We start from the raw sequence: 17,469 nt of genomic DNA on the forward strand, positions 1-17,469 counted from the left end.
TATATATTTTGTATTTATACATTATTTTTTCTATCTTGTTACAGCACGCACTTTGTGATCAAGGCCACTGAGTGGCCGAAACGTTAAAATACTATTGCCCTGTTGTTTTCGTCTCTCATCTTGAATAAATCCTCACGTTAGCAAAAATCAACATGATGAGTGCGGTGATTTGACTTTTTTCTCTAGTACTAAGGGGGCTTTTGGCTCCGTTCACTAGCACCATCGAACTCCACCCTAGTCGAGTGCTAGCTCTTCGTCTCTTCCACTATAGTCACTGATAAAGACCTACAATCTACACGTTTAGAAGAGATGCGGACGAAATTCCTAGAGAGGGGTTATCCCCCGCACACTCTTGATGTGACCACGATAAATCCTTCACCTAACAAAGAAAGAGATACTAAATACCGCATCCCCTTCATTCACAACTACCATCTCCTAGCGTACCTACTCCACAAGTCCATTAGACGCCACTGGCACATTCTAGGTACAGGACACCCAGGGGTCAAGGAATTTGTTGAACCTTTCCTCCCTTGCTTCCGTAGACCACGGAATATACGTGACAAATTGGTGAGAGCAGACAGGGAGTTCACAATCTATACCCAGACAACGCTTCCTTTCCAATCCAAGGACAGGCACATTTCCATGCCTGCAATGTATACAATGCAACAACATACAAAGAGGCACAACCCTATACCATCCACACAATGGAAAGAAATATCCCATCAAAGGTTTTTTCACGTGTGATTCAACATATGTGATCTATATAATCAAGTGCCCTTGCGGACTATACTATGTTGGAGAGACAACCCAACCTATCAAACAGAGGATCTCCAAGCACAAATCTACGATAAGGTGCAAAAACACCCTATTACCCATCCCCTATCATTTTATTACGCAGGGCCATACAATCGCCCAGTTAAGATTTCAGGTGATTGAACAGGTGTCACCATTACGTAGAGGGGGTGATAGGATAGGCCTCCTGAAAAAGAGAGAGGCCTTCTGGATACACGAACTACAGACTTTAGCCCCAAGGGGCCTTAACAGAGGCTATGACATCCAGGCCTTCCTCTCCTGATGGAGGACCAATTGAATTGCTCATGATTACCATGTACCTTTAACGTGACTTTTACAATGCCATCTTTGTCAGTAAAATGTCGCCGTTAGTGTTGATTCTCGATTCTAACACTTATATCTCTTTCCACAGAATCGACTTTATTAATACTATCTGGATTGAATGTCACCCCTGCTATATCACTGCTATCTATCACCAAGAACGACCACCTGTCGCCACCTCACAATGAGAGCTACTATTCATCACTCTGGAACAGCAGATCACGTATTTTAGTTCTCCAGGGCACTATCTCACTACGCATGCCCGCAGTGGAACGCACGGCCCCTCCCACAGCAGTACTAGTGGAACGCAATAGAGCCAAACCCACATTGCTAGGTCACTTCCGGCCCAGCACTTCCGGTAGCGCGTCTCTATGCGCGGCTATTAAACGGCAGCAGCGAGCGTACCTCACCACATCGAGGACAAGCGGTGGACACCGCGTCCAGGATAGAGACACGCTAGGTAAGCCAGGCACCATACCGCTCACCCCCAGTCTGCGAGTCCGAGGCACTTATAGCCATGTCACTTTACCCCACAGTGCCGGACTCATGCACAGACCATAGTTACCACTACCAGACGTACAGAGGGGTATGTTCTTTTCTATTCCTATTCCAGTATATGCTACCACATGCATTGAGATTCTAAAATATTATATGCATATTTACAGGATTTGTTTTCCCCCAAAAAATCCGCTCACCAGATAGACTCTCTGAGAGAGGGTAGGTCCTTCTTCTTTTCCTTAATATGCAACAAGCGAGAGATCCTTAGTCCTACGGTCACTAAATAATAACCTTCTATACACCACTAGTGCATGACTTTTAGTAAGTTTCTTCACTAAACTGCACTGCATAAGAGACTGATGTACTCAGTAGTATGCCACTTCCAAAGCAGCTATAATTATGTTGTTTTCTACATTTGACCATGATTTATTTACTGTATATACTTTATTTACTTTGTTATCATTTTTGTTTAGTACATTGAAGAAGGTCTATGACCGAAACGTCTCTATGTACTCTCTTTATTAAACCACATAAGCATTTTGATCACGTGTGTGCCAAGTTACTTTACAAATATCATAAGGTTTGGGCACCTACTTGAGCACCACCCTTAATAGTAGTGCCTACGGCTACTTCTCCTATATCATTCCATGGACACATGGATCCTAGTAAATTAAAGACCAATCTGTAAGGAGACACAAAATCTGATCAGAGGGCTGGTGGCAACGGAAAGGGTTGAGGAGAGGTAAGTAGAATTTGTTATCCCCTTCCTGGCACTCTATAGGCCAGTTAAATGTCTGTAGGTGGTGCAGTAATAGTGGGGAAGGATATCTTAGTGCACCCTGACTCCTCTGATACATGGATAACACCTTCCTGGATTGAGGTGGAGTAATGCTGGAGAAAGGCTTTCTTGGTGCTCTCTGGCTCCTGTGGATGGATGACTTTTTCCTGGTGGAGATGCAGTAATGGTGGGGAAGGTTTTGTTGATGCACACTGGCTTCTCTGATACCTGTTGATGGATAACCCCTTCCTGTCTGGCTAGTAGAGTGCAGTAATGATGAGGGAAGGTTTTTTTGGTGCATCCCAAAACCTCTGATATGTGTGGGTAGGTGGCTTCTTTCTGTCTGACTGGTGGATGTGCAGTAATGGTGAAGAAGGTTTTCTTGGTTCATTCTTACTTCTCTGATACCTTTATATCTATGACCTCTTTCTGTCTGGCTGGTGGGGATGCAGTAATGTTGTTGATGGTTCCTTTTTTTGCTCCGACTTATCTGATACCTTTTGATGGATGATCCTTCCTATCTGGCTGGTGGAGTGGGGGAAGATTTTTTTGGTGCACCCTGACTCCTCTGATACCTGTGGATAGATGGCTTCTTTCTGTCTAGCTGTTGGAGTGCAGTAATTATGGGGGGAGGTTTTTGGTGCACTCTGATTCCTCTGATATCCTCTAATACCTGTGCATAGATGGACTTTTTCTGTCTTGTTTGTGGAGCCCAGTAAAGATGGGAGGTTTTTTTTTGGTGCACCATGACTCCTCTGATACCTGAGGATGGATGACCTTTTTCTGTCTGGCTGGGAATGCAGTAATGTAGGTTTTCTTGGTTTACTCTAACTCCTATGATACCTATTGATGGATGACCCTTCGTATCAGGCTGGTGAAGAGGGGGATGATTTTTTGATGCACTCTGTCTTCTCTCATATCTGTGTATACATCACCTTTTTCTGTCTTGCTGGTGGAGATGCAAGTAATGGCGGGTAAAGTTTAGTTGGTGCACACTGGCATCTCTACTACCAGTGGATAGACGACCCATTCCTGTCAGACTAATGGACTGCAGTAATAGTGGGGGAAGGTCTTTTGGTGCCCTCTGACTCCTCTGATACATGTGCATACATGACATCTTTCTGTCTGGCTGGTGGAGCTGCAGTAATGTTGGGGATGGTTTCTTGGTTTACTCGGACTTATCTGACACCTGTTGATGGATGATCCTTCCTCTCTGGCTGGTGGAGTGGGGAAGATTTTTTTGGTGCACCCTGACTCCTCTGATACCTGTGGATAGATGGCTTCTTTCTGTCTAGCTGTTGGAGTGCAGTAATTATGGGGGAGGTTTTTTGGTGCACTCTGATACCTATGCACATATGGACTTTTTTCTGTCTTGTTAGTGGAGCCCAGTAAAGATGGCAGAAGGTTTTTTTGTGCACCATGACTCCTCTGATACCTGTGGATGGATGACCTTTTTCTGTCTGGCTGGAAATGCAGTAATGTAGAAGGTTTTCTTGGTTTACTCTGACTCCTCTGATACCTATTGATGGATGACCCTTCCTATCAGGCTGGTGAAGAGCGGGACAATTTTTTTCATGCACTCTGGCTCCCCTGATATCTGTATATAGATCACCTTTTTCTGTCTTGCTGGTGGAAATGCAAGTAATGGTGGGTAAAGTATAGTTGGTGGACACTGGCTCCTCTGCTACCAGTGGATAGATGACCCATTCCTATCTGACTAATGGACTGCGATAATAGTGGGGGAAGGTCTTTTGGTGACTCCTCTGATACATGTGGATACATGACATCTTTCTGTCTGGCTGGTGGAGCTGCAGTAATGGTGGACCTTTGGACGGACCTTTGAACATTGTGGCTGAAGCTGAACATGTTCCTTCCTTCATGGCCTGCGTTAGCAGGTCAATGCCACAATTTACCAAGATTGTATCATAACGTATTGGTCTCAGGAACAAGGCATCAAGTTTTCCTTGCTTTCTTAGTCTTTATAGTCCCCAGATCGTAATTCCTTAGAGCATCTTTGTGATCAGGTGGACCTGGCTGTACACAATATATTAGTATGTCTAAGCTTTGGAAATTGTAATTGACATCCGGTCCACAGGGCCCAATATTCCCAAAGCATTACAGGGTGAAGGTCTCTAGCAATGTGGCCAATTAGTGTATTGCTGTTTCACTCTTTGATAGTCTCCTCATGGTAGATACCTGCTGGATGGTTCCATGTATGATTGGTTCAGATATGCTATAAGGGAAGAGGCTGAAGTTCCCATTTTATTTAATGTGAAGAACAAAATGGTGTTTTGGGTGCTTTTGTCTGTAAAGGAAAAACATTGCTAAATTCTTTGGGGAATTGTTTAAAATTAATCCATGTTTTATTATCAATATAGAGTTAACACATCTAGCAATTTACAGGTAACACAATGGTATTAAACATAACGCCATGACTAATGTGCTGTCAGTAGGAACCAGAATAAGACTTTGAGGTCACAACAACAGTAGCAAAGCGATAACAACACTGTCCCAACAAGTTATCTCTGAAAATATATACTCTCACTAATATATATACATTTATTCATAAAATAAATAGTCATAAAAAATCATCCAACTTAAGAAATATAAAAAAAAGTAATGGTCTAAATTGTACATAGCTTTGGATCATCATTTTACACTTGTGACGCGCATCCTGGAAGAAGTAGGGCGACAGCTCTTCAGTCTAAGGTTGGCTTCAAAGTCATGGCTGGAACAAAACAGTTACGATAAGTAGAAGATGAGACACATGAAGGACTTGGTCTGAAGACCAATTGTGGTCAACATGGCCATCACAAGAGTAATGAGCTGGATTTTCATCCTTGGACCAAAATCATTTTTCATCCGTCATCAAGAACAACTTCTTTTCATTGAAGAAGCCAGGTAATCTAGTTCTCTCCAAGATGTGGTGTCTATGAATCTTTCGTCAGGCCTGTATTTCATATCTAGACACTCGCCCCTGCTCTGCGACTACGAACTTGGTGGCCTTTGAAGAGCCAAGCGCCCGCTGCCTATTGCACTCTCCTACTAAGGCCGGAGACACACTGGTGCGAGAGACGGCCGAGTCTCGCTGGTTAAAAGCAAGCTGTGGCACCTGCACTCTGGAGCGGAGCGTGCGGCTCCATAGCAATACATGGAGCTGCACGCTCAGCTCCGGAATGCAGGTGCCACAGCTTGCTTTTAACCAGCGAGACTCGGCCGTCTCTCGCACCAGTGTGTCTCCGGCCTAATGCTCTCCCTTTTTTTTCCAATATATTTAAGACCTTTCTATAAACGGAAACAAAAATTACCAGAAGATGAATTAGTACAAAACTTCACATATTTTTATCTTAAAAAAACAACAACATGAAACTATAATCTAAACAATTTCTTTCATAGAAAGAAAACAATTATATTTGTGTAGTTATTAAAATGTGGATAGCAGCATTTAAGGGAAGAAAAAAACATTTTGATTAGTGCTTTCTGCAGTCCGACCAAATGTTCCCCTCCAGATCCTTCCATTCCCTTTAGTTCTAGCCTCAAACTGTTCCTCATCAGGATGTTGAAGGGAGTGGACTTGTTTTGGCTTGCCACCATTAAACATTGGTCAAAATCTATAGCAAGAAAGTTCTAAATACTTATTTTTTCAATGGTTTGTCCATTGCAAGTATTCAGTGGAAGGTTCAGAACAGAAACGACGGTATAAGAAGCCCCATCTTGCACTGCCTGAGAGGCCAATGATCACACACACGTCGTATAATCGGGACAGGACAGAAGAGTCAGGGCACTTCTCATCAGCTCTGATGGCAGGAGAATAGCAAGAGAAGTAGCTGAGCTTGTAAGTGAGGGTTTCCCTTAATTGTAAATCCCTCTGTAACAATCGGCCATATCCCAACTATTGCTCACATAGCATATTATACGAGCAGTCAGGCAACTCTTTAGTCGGATCAATTTCAGACATGATTTAACATTTTCTAGCACACTCTGCTCAAGGTTTCTCTATACAACCATCTGGGAACTTCAGTGCAAGATTATGAATTTTGCAAGGATGGAAAGTAATTTGCAATGTAAAAAATTTCTGCATGAATGCCCTCGATCATGAAAATGTTGACTCGTGGGATTTCCTGATTACAGCTATTGATGGCTTTACTCAATGATGTGGGTATTCTCTCTTATGTAGGCGGGATACAACCAATTGCCTGAAACTTACATATCTCAACTCAACAGAATTTCCTGCCCACGGGAAACCCACCATCATGTCATATTCTGGATACAAATATGGCAGCTTAGATGTGACTCCATCATTTATCTATGCTGTATATACTTCTAGAGCTTGGAGTATGTTTGTCTCCATGAATTCTGCAGTGTAGAAGACAGGCAGTGTTTTTGTGCTACAGTAGAAGAATTGGATCTGGAATGTTAACACCGGAGACTCTTATCCGACAGAACCTTCTCTAACAATCGGAAACTATCATCTGAAAGTAGATAGTGACGCAATATTACATCTACGTTCCGCTTCATGGTAACATGTTAGAACGTTTCCTTTGTTCGGCATTGTGTATCAACAGTAAGTTTCAAGATATTTCCACTTAAGTGAAAGGCTACTCTGCCTGCGCATCTTGGGTCTGCCAAGAAGCTGTAGGACACTAGTCAGTTAAAGGTCTTTGTCATATTGAAAGGACTCAGTGAGCCAAGATGGACAACAGTCTCTAGTTGATGGTCAGAAGTGTCTTATCCATGAATCTTTGCTTATTTGCATGTGTGGACATCATAAACCCTTACACATTCTTGACAGCTAACGTAGCAACACCAATGAAAGATGCAATGACATTTTTCTTTTCTTTTCTCAGTCCTCGTGTTGTGTCCTCGTCCGCAGCATAAGAGATCACACCCATCAATTCCATGAGAGGTGACATTGCATATCCTGTCTCGTGTTCCAAAAGAGCCTGTCTCAGGGTTGGGCTCACAAAAGTTAGGAGAGCTCTCATAGTAAATGAGATCACGCTCAGTTGGAGGCTTGAAGAAAGTATATTTTGGTCGAAGCGTCTCCACCCAACCACGGGATTCACGATGCTTCTCCACGACCATCTCTGAAGCACTATCATACTTGTCCTTGAGATAGTCTCCAATCATTCTGAAATCAGGTTGTGACCACCAACATGTCTTTACCTCGCAGCTTCCTGATAGCCCGTGACACTTGCATTTAAGATGTCTGTGATCTGTGATAGACTGTAGAAGAAGAATGAAACAAGAAAAGCTTTAGTCGACAATCCTACGATCAATAATATACAAAAGAACAATTAGTTATGACTGATAAAGATCGATTGACCTCTCTTTTTTTCGGAGACACCAATTTGTCAGTGGAATAAACTTTTCCTTAACATATTAGGATCTTATTGTGGGACTGACACTGAAAATATTGAACTTTCCTTAGAACAGGAACTTTGTAGAAAGAAAAACCAAAGTTACTTACTGTTCTTCCTGCTTCATTGTTGTGTCTGTTCATTGCCGAACGAGCATCTAGTCTGTTCTCACGAGCGTCTACAAATTCTCGAGACACCATGCTTCCAAAGTCCATGTCTTCACTGCAGCCACCCCATTTCCATCCTTCACCTGGGGGACCCTTGTGATGGTTGTCGCATCCGCAGATTGTCGCAGATCCCTCTGCACAGGCTCTGGTTACAGCAAACGCCACTCCAGCTGAGGCAATGGCGTGGACAAAGGCAGACTCTCGCGTTGCTGGAAATGAATGAAGGAAAATTAGATAAGAATCTGAATCTGATCATGAAGACTGTAAAACTCAGTGTACTTGTACACAACGGGACGGAGAGATCTCAGCTTCTCGTCAATAGCCACAATTCTTATATTAGCCTTCAGTAACAAGGGCTAGGATGTATTAAAATTAATTCCACCCCAAAATGGCACCAAATACTCAGGGCATTTGCTGAGAGCTTGAGGAATTTAGATAACCAGGCGGCTGCATGTATCAGAACCAATGTGCCTGAAGATGCATGCTCATCAAAATCGGCAGCTCTAGAAGATCTAATACTGCCCAACTATAGACACTGGGTGGATTGAATGCATCCTAGGAGATGTAGTGAATCTAAAGCTGGCCATTCGATAACTGTCGGTTCATCGCTCAGCTGTCAGCTACGTCTCCCAACTCCTCCAACTGGCTTAGCGCTCCTGTGCTCTCTATGAGAGATCGGCTGCCAGAATTACCTCTTTGCCAAAAAAGAAATAGGGCAATTGGATTCCACCCACCCCATCCGTATGTTTCCGACAGACTATGTCAGGGGACGGTGGAGAGAGCAAAATACACTTTACATGCTAGAGAGTGTCAGTATGAGTAGACGTGTCTATGAGAGTGTCAGTATGAGTAGACGTGTCTATGAGAGTGTCAGTATGAGTAGACATGTGTCTATGAGAGTGTCAGTATGAGTAGACGTGTCTATGAGAGTGTCAGTATGAGTAGACGTGTCTATGAGAGTGTCAGTATGAGTAGACGTGTCTATGAGATTGTCAGTATGAGTAGATATGTGTCTATGAGAGTGTCACTATGAGTAGACGTGTCTATGAGAGTGTCAGTATGAGTAGACATGTGTCTATGAGAGTGTCACTATGAGTAGACATGTGTCTATGAGAGTGTCAGTATGAGTAGACGTGTCTATGAGAGTGTCAGTATGAGTAGACATGTGTCTATGAGAGTGTCACTATGAGTAGATGTGTCTATGAGATTGTCAGTATGAGTAGACGTGTCTATGAGAGTGTCACTATGAGTAGACATGTGTCTATGAGAGTGTCAGTATGAGTAGACGTGTCTATGAGAGTGTCAGTATGAGTAGACATGTGTCTATGAGAGTGTCAGTATGAGTAGACATGTGTCTATGAGAGTGTCAGTATGAGTAGACGTGTCTATGAGAGTGTCAGTATCAGTAGACATGTATATGAGAGTGTCAGTATGAGTAGACATGTCTATGAGTGTGTCAGTATGAGTAGACATGTGTCTATGAGAGTGTTAGTATGAGTAGACATGTGTCTATGAGAGTGTCAGTATGAGTAGACATGTGTCTATGAGAGTGTCACTATGAGTAGACGTGTCTATGAGAGTGTCAGTATGAGTAGACGTGTCTATGAGAGTGTCAGTATGAGTAGACATGTGTCTATGAGTGTCAGTATGAGTAGACGTGTCTATGAGAGTGTCAGTATGAGTAGACATGTGTCTATGAGAGTGTCAGTATGAGTAGACATGTGTCTATGAGAGTGTCAGTATGAGTAGACGTGTCTATGAGAGTGTCACTATGAGTAGACGTGTCTATGAGAGTGTCAGTATGAGTAGACGTGTCTATGAGAGTGTCAGTATGAGTAGACGTGTCTATGAGAGTGTCAGTATGAGTAGACGTGTCTATGAGAGTGTCACTATGAGTAGACGTGTCTATGAGAGTGTCACTATGAGTAGACGTGTCTATGAGAGTGTCAGTATGAGTAGACGTGTCTATGAGAGTGTCAGTATGAGTAGATGTGTCTATGAGAGTGTCACTATGAGTAGACGTGTCTATGAGAGTGTCAGTATGAGTAGACATGTGTCTATGAGAGTGTCAGTATGAGTAGACGTGTCTATGAGAGTGTCAGTATGAGTAGACATGTGTCTATGAGAGTGTCAGTATGAGTAGACTTGTGTCTATGAGAGTGTCACTATGAGTAGACGTGTCTATGAGAGTGTCAGTATGAGTAGACGTGTCTATGAGAGTGTCAGTATGAGTAGACATGTGTCTATGAGAGTGTCAGTATGAGTAGACTTGTGTCTATGAGAGTGTCACTATGAGTAGACGTGTCTATGAGAGTGTCAGTATGAGTAGACTTGTGTCTATGAGAGTGTCACTATGAGTAGACGTGTCTATGAGAGTGTCAGTATGAGTAGACATGTGTCTATGAGAGTATCAGAATGAGTAGACGTGTCTATGAGAGTGTCAGTATGAGTAGACGTGTCTATGAGAGTGTCAGTATGAGTAGACGTGTCTATGAGAGTGTCACTATGAGTAGACGTGTCTATGAGAGTGTCAGTATGAGTGTACATGTGTCTATGAGAGTGTCAGTATGAGTAGACTTGTGTCTATGAGAGTGTCACTATGAGTAGACATGTGTCTATGAGAGTATCAGAATGAGTAGACGTGTCTATGAGAGTGTCACTATGAGTAGACGTGTCTATGAGAGTGTCAGTATGAGTAGACGTGTCTATGAGAGTGTCAGTATGAGTAGACATGTGTCTATGAGAGTGTCAGTATGAGTAGACGTGTCTATGAGAGTGTCAGTATGAGTAGACTTGTGTCTATGAGAGTGTCAGTATGAGTAGACGTGTCTATGAGAGTGTCAGTATGAGTAGACATGTGTCTATGAGAGTGTCAGTATGAGTAGACGTGTCTATGAGAGTGTCACTATGAGTAGACGTGTCTATGAGAGTGTCAGTATGAGTAGACATGTGTCTATGAGAGTGTCAGTATGAGTAGACTTGTGTCTATGAGAGTGTCACTATGAGTAGACATGTGTCTATGAGAGTGTCAGTATGAGTAGACATGTGTCTATGAGAGTGTCACTATGAGTAGACGTGTCTATGAGAGTGTCAGTATGAGTAGACTTGTGTCTATGAGAGTGTCAGTATGAGTAGACGTGTCTATGAGAGTGTCAGTATGAGTAGACATGTGTCTATGAGAGTGTCAGTATGAGTAGACGTGTCTATGAGAGTGTCAGTATGAGTAGACATGTGTCTATGAGAGTGTCAGTATGAGTAGACTTGTGTCTATGAGAGTGTCACTATGAGTAGACATGTGTCTATGAGAGTGTCAGTATGAGTAGACATGTGTCTATGAGAGTGTCACTATGAGTAGACGTGTCTATGAGAGTGTCAGTATGAGTAGACTTGTGTCTATGAGAGTGTCACTATGAGTAGACGTGTCTATGAGAGTGTGAGTATGAGTAGACATGTGTCTATGAGAGTGTCAGTATGAGTAGACTTGTGTCTATGAGAGTGTCAGTATGAGTAGACATGTGTCTATGAGAGTGTCAGTATGAGTAGACGTGTCTATGAGAGTGTCAGTATGAGTAGACTTGTGTCTATGAGAGTGTCACTATGAGTAGACGTGTCTATGAGAGTGTCAGTATGAGTAGACATGTGTCTATGAGAGTGTCAGTATGAGTAGACGTGTCTATGAGAGTGTCAGTATGAGTAGACTTGTGTCTATGAGAGTGTCACTATGAGTAGACATGTGTCTATGAGAGTGTCAGTATGAGTAGACATGTGTCTATGAGAGTGTCACTATGAGTAGACGTGTCTATGAGAGTGTCAGTATGAGTAGACTTGTGTCTATGAGAGTGTCAGTATGAGTAGACGTGTCTATGAGAGTGTCAGTATGAGTAGACATGTGTCTATGAGAGTGTCAGTATGAGTAGACGTGTCTATGAGAGTGTCAGTATGAGTAGACTTGTGTCTATGAGAGTGTCACTATGAGTAGACGTGTCTATGAGAGTGTCAGTATGAGTAGACATGTGTCTATGAGAGTGTCAGTATGAGTAGACTTGTGTCTATGAGAGTGTCACTATGAGTAGACATGTGTCTATGAGAGTGTCAGTATGAGTAGACATGTGTCTATGAGAGTGTCACTATGAGTAGATGTGTCTATGAGAGTGTCAGTATGAGTAGACTTGTGTCTATGAGAGTGTCAGTATGAGTAGACGTGTCTATGAGAGTGTCAGTATGAGTAGACATGTGTCTATGAGAGTGTCAGTATGAGTAGACGTGTCTATGAGAGTGTCAGTATGAGTAGACTTGTGTCTATGAGAGTGTCACTATGAGTAGACGTGTCTATGAGAGTGTGAGTATGAGTAGACATGTGTCTATGAGAGTGTCAGTATGAGTAGACGTGTCTATGAGAGTGTCAGTATGAGTAGACGTGTCTATGAGAGTGTCAGTATGAGTAGACATGTGTCTATGAGAGTGTCAGTATGAGTAGACGTGTCTATGAGAGTGTCACTATGAGTTGACATGTGTCTATGAGAGTGTCAGTATGAGTAGACATGTGTCTATGAGAGTGTCACTATGAGTAGACGTGTCTATGAGAGTGTCACTATGAGTTGACATGTGTCTATGAGAGTGTCAGTATGAGTAGACATGTGTCTATGAGAGTGTCACTATGAGTAGACGTGTCTATGAGAGTGTCAGTATGAGTAGACTTGTGTCTATGAGAGTGTCACTATGAGTAGACGTGTCTATGAGAGTGTCAGTATGAGTAGACATGTGTCTGAGAGTGTCAGTATGAGTAGACTTGTGTCTATGAGAGTGTCACTATGAGTAGACGTGTCTATGAGAGTGTCAGTATGAGTAGACTTGTGTCTATGAGAGTGTCGCTATGAGTAGACGTGTCTATGAGAGTGTCAGTATGAGTAGACATGTATCTATGAGAGTGTCAGTATGAGTAGACTTGTGTCTATGAGAGTGTCAGTATGAGTAGACGTGTCTATGAGAGTGTCAGTATGAGTAGACGTGTCTATGAGAGTGTCAGTATGAGTAGACTTGTGTCTATGAGAGTGTCACTATGAGTAGACGTGTCTATGAGAGTGTCAGTATGAGTAGACATGTGTCTATGAGAGTGTCAGTATGAGTAGACGTGTCTATGAGAGTGTCACTATGAGTAGACGTGTCTATGAGAGTGTCAGTATGAGTAGACGTGTCTATGAGAGTGTCAGTATGAGTAGACATGTGTCTATGAGAGTGTCAGTATGAGTAGACTTGTGTCTATGAGAGTGTCACTATGAGTAGACGTGTCTATGAGAGTGTCAGTATGAGTAGACTTGTGTCTATGAGAGTGTCACTATGAGTAGACGTGTCTATGAGAGTGTCAGTATGAGTAGACATGTGTCTATGAGAGTGTCAGTATGAGTAGACTTGTGTCTATGAGAGTGTCAGTATGAGTAGACGTGTCTATGAGAGTGTCAGTATGAGTAGACGTGTCTATGAGAGTGTCAGTATGAGTAGACGTGTCTATGAGAGTGTCACTATGAGTAGACGTGTCTATGAGAGTGTCAGTATGAGTAGACATGTGTCTATGAGAGTGTCAGTATGAGTAGACTTGTGTCTATGAGAGTGTCAGTATGAGTAGACGTGTCTATGAGAGTGTCAGTATGAGTAGACGTGTCTATGAGAGTGTCAGTATGAGTAGACGTGTCTATGAGAGTGTCAGTATGAGTAGACGTGTCTATGAGAGTGTCAGTATGAGTAGACATGTGTCTATGAGAGTGTCAGTATGAGTAGACGTGTCTATGAGAGTGTCACTATGAGTAGACGTGTCTATGAGAGTGTCAGTATGAGTAGACGTGTCTAGAGTGTCAGTATGAGTAGACATGTGTCTATGAGAGTGTCAGTATGAGTAGACTTGTGTCTATGAGAGTGTCACTATGAGTAGACGTGTCTATGAGAGTGTCAGTATGAGTAGACTTGTGTCTATGAGAGTGTCACTATGAGTAGACATGTCTATGAGAGTGTCAGTATGAGTAGACATGTGTCTATGAGAGTGTCAGTATGAGTAGACTTGTGTCTATGAGAGTGTCAGTATGAGTAGACGTGTCTATGAGAGTGTCAGTATGAGTAGACGTGTCTATGAGAGTGTCAGTATGAGTAGACTTGTGTCTATGAGAGTGTCACTATGAGTAGACGTGTCTATGAGAGTGTCAGTATGAGTAGACATGTGTCTATGAGAGTGTCAGTATGAGTAGACGTGTCTATGAGAGTGTCACTATGAGTAGACGTGTCTATGAGAGTGTCAGTATGAGTAGACTTGTGTCTATGAGAGTGTCACTATGAGTAGACGTGTCTATGAGAGTGTCAGTATGAGTAGACATGTGTCTATGAGAGTGTCAGTATGAGTAGACTTGTGTCTATGAGAGTGTCAGTATGAGTAGACGTGTCTATGAGAGTGTCAGTATGAGTAGACGTGTCTATGAGAGTGTCAGTATGAGTAGACGTGTCTATGAGAGTGTCACTATGAGTAGACGTGTCTATGAGAGTGTCAGTATGAGTAGACATGTGTCTATGAGAGTGTCAGTATGAGTAGACTTGTGTCTATGAGAGTGTCACTATGAGTAGACGTGTCTATGAGAGTGTCAGTATGAGTAGACATGTGTCTATGAGAGTGTCAGTGTGAGTAGACGTGTCTATGAGAGTGTCAGTATGAGTAGACGTGTCTATGAGAGTGTCACTATGAGTAGACGTGTCTATGAGAGTGTCACTATGAGTAGACGTGTCTATGAGAGTGTCAGTATGAGTAGACATGTGTCTATGAGAGTGTCAGTATGAGTAGACTTGTGTCTATGAGAGTGTCAGTATGAGTAGACATGTGTCTATGAGAGTGTCAGTATGAGTAGACATGTGTCTATGAGAGTGTCAGTATGAGTAGACGTGTCTATGAGAGTGTCACTATGAGTAGACGTGTCTATGAGAGTGTCAGTATGAGTAGACTTGTGTCTATGAGAGTGTCACTATGAGTAGACTTGTGTCTATGAGAGTGTCACTATGAGTAGACATGTGTCTATGAGAGTGTCAGTATGAGTAGACATGTGTCTATGAGAGTGTCAGTATGAGTAGACATGTGTCTATGAGAGTGTCAGTATGAGTAGACGTGTCTATGAGAGTGTCAGTATGAGTAGACTTGTGTCTATGAGAGTGTCACTATGAGTAGACTTGTGTCTATGAGAGTGTCACTATGAGTAGACATGTGTCTATGAGAGTGTCAGTATGAGTAGACGTGTCTATGAGAGTGTCAGTATGAGTAGACGTGTCTATGAGAGTGTCAGAATGAGTAGACGTGTCTATGAGAGTGTCAGTATGAGTAGACGTGTCTATGAGAGTGTCACTATGAGTAGACGTGTCTATGAGTGTCAGTATGAGTAGACTTGTGTCTATGAGAGTGTCACTATGAGTAGACTTGTGTCTATGAGAGTGTCACTATGAGTAGACATGTGTCTATGAGAGTGTCAGTATGAGTAGACTTGTGTCTATGAGAGTGTCAGTATGAGTAGACTTGTGTCTATGAGAGTGTCACTATGAGTAGACATGTGTATATGAGAGTGTCAGTATGAGTAGACATGTGTCTATGAGAGTGTCACTATGAGTAGACGTGTCTATGAGAGTGTCAGTATGAGTAGACTTGTGTCTATGAGAGTGTCACTATGAGTAGACATGTGTCTATGAGAGTGTCAGTATGAGTAGACATGTCTATGAGAGTGTCACTATGAGTAGACTTGTGTCTATGAGAGTGTCACTATGAGTAGACATGTGTCTATGAGAGTGTCAGTATGAGTAGACGTGTCTATGAGAGTGTCAGTATGAGTAGACTTGTGTCTATGAGAGTGTCACTATGAGTAGACTTGTGTCTATGAGAGTGTCAGTATGAGTAGACGTGTCTATGAGAGTGTCAGTATGAGTAGACGTGTCTATGAGAGTGTCAGTATGAGTAGACGTGTCTATGAGAGTGTCACTATGAGTAGACGTGTCTATGAGAGTGTCAGTATGAGTAGACATGTGTCTATGAGAGTGTCAGTATGAGTAGACATGTGTCTATGAGAGTGTCAGTATGAGTAGACGTGTCTATGAGAGTGTCAGTATGAGTAGACGTGTCTATGAGAGTGTCAGTATGAGTAGACGTGTCTATGAGAGTGTCACTATGAGTAGACTTGTGTCTATGAGAGTGTCACTATGAGTAGACATGTGTCTATGAGAGTGTCAGTATGAGTAGACATGTGTCTATGAGAGTGTCAGTATGAGTAGACATGTGTCTATGAGAGTGTCAGTATGAGTAGACGTGTCTATGAGAGTGTCACTATGAGTAGACGTGTCTATGAGAGTGTCAGTATGAGTAGACTTGTGTCTATGAGAGTGTCACTATGAGTAGACTTGTGTCTATGAGAGTGTCACTATGAGTAGACGTGTCTATGAGAGTGTCAGTATGAGTAGACGTGTATATGAGAGTGTCAGTATGAGTAGACATGTGACTATGAGAGTGTCAGTATGAGTAGACTTGTGTCTATGAGAGCGTCACTATGAGTAGACATGTGTCTATGAGAGCGTCACTATGAGTAGACATGTGTCTATGAGAGTGTCAGTATGAGTAGACATGTGTCTATGAGAGTGTCAGTATGAGTAGACGTGTCTATGAGAGTGTCACTATGAGTAGACGTGTCTATGAGAGTGTCAGTATGAGTAGACGTGTCTATGAGAGTGTCAGTATGAGTAGACGTGTCTATGAGAGTGTCAGTATGAGTAGACTTGTGTCTATGAGAGTGTCAGTATGAGTAGACTTGTGTCTATGAGAGTGTCACTATGAGTAGACGTGTCTATGAGAGTGTCACTATGAGTAGACGTGTCTATGAGAGTGTCAGTATGAGTAGACGTGTCTATGAGAGTGTCACTATGAGTAGACGTGTCTATGAGAGTGTCACTATGAGTAGACGTGTCTATGAGAGTGTCACTATGAGTAGACGTGTCTATGACAGTGTCAGTATGAGTAGACGTGTCTATGAGAGTGTCAGTATGAGTAGACTTGTGTCTATGAGAGTGTCAGTATGAGTAGACATGTGTCTATGAGAGTGTCAGTATGAGTAGATACGTGTCTATGAGAGTGTCAGTATGAGTAGATGTGTCTATGAGAGTGTCACTATGAGTAGACGTGTCTATGAGAGTGTCAGTATGAGTAGACTTGTGTCTATGAGAGTGTCAGTATGAGTAGACTTGTGTCTATGAGAGTGTCAGTATGAGTAGACTTGTGTCTATGAGAGTGTCACTATGAGTAGACGTGTCTATGAGAGTGTCACTATGAGTAGACGTGTCTATGAGAGTGTCAGTATGAGTAGACGTGTCTATGAGAGTGTCACTATGAGTAGACGTGTCTATGAGAGTGTCACTATGAGTAGACGTGTCTATGAGAGTGTCACTATGAGTAGACGTGTCTATGACAGTGTCAGTATGAGTAGACGTGTCTATGAGAGTGTCAGTATGAGTAGACTTGTGTCTATGAGAGTGTCAGTATGAGTAGACA

General features: G+C 42.5%; 1 protein-coding gene across 5 annotated transcripts in view; it reads right to left on the reverse strand.

Annotated features, from left to right (window-relative positions):
* Positions 1-4,728: 4,728 nt before the first annotated feature.
* The window catches only part of WNT3A (Wnt family member 3A), a 279,783-nt gene continuing 267,042 nt past the window's right edge, over positions 4,729-17,469 (reverse strand). For all 5 annotated transcript variants that reach the window (XM_077267810.1, XM_077267815.1, XM_077267813.1 and 2 more), the window contains 3 exons: positions 7,860-8,125; positions 5,634-7,615; positions 4,729-5,434 (listed from right to left, as the gene is read on the reverse strand). In XM_077267810.1, the coding sequence (XP_077123925.1) occupies positions 7,136-7,615; positions 7,860-8,125 (746 nt within the window). In that variant the 3' untranslated portion in view covers positions 4,729-5,434; positions 5,634-7,135. The remainder of the gene's footprint in view (positions 5,435-5,633; positions 7,616-7,859; positions 8,126-17,469) is intronic.

Source organism: Ranitomeya variabilis, chromosome 6 (assembly GCF_051348905.1).
Source record: "Ranitomeya variabilis isolate aRanVar5 chromosome 6, aRanVar5.hap1, whole genome shotgun sequence".
Taxonomy (NCBI): domain Eukaryota; kingdom Metazoa; phylum Chordata; class Amphibia; order Anura; family Dendrobatidae; genus Ranitomeya; species Ranitomeya variabilis.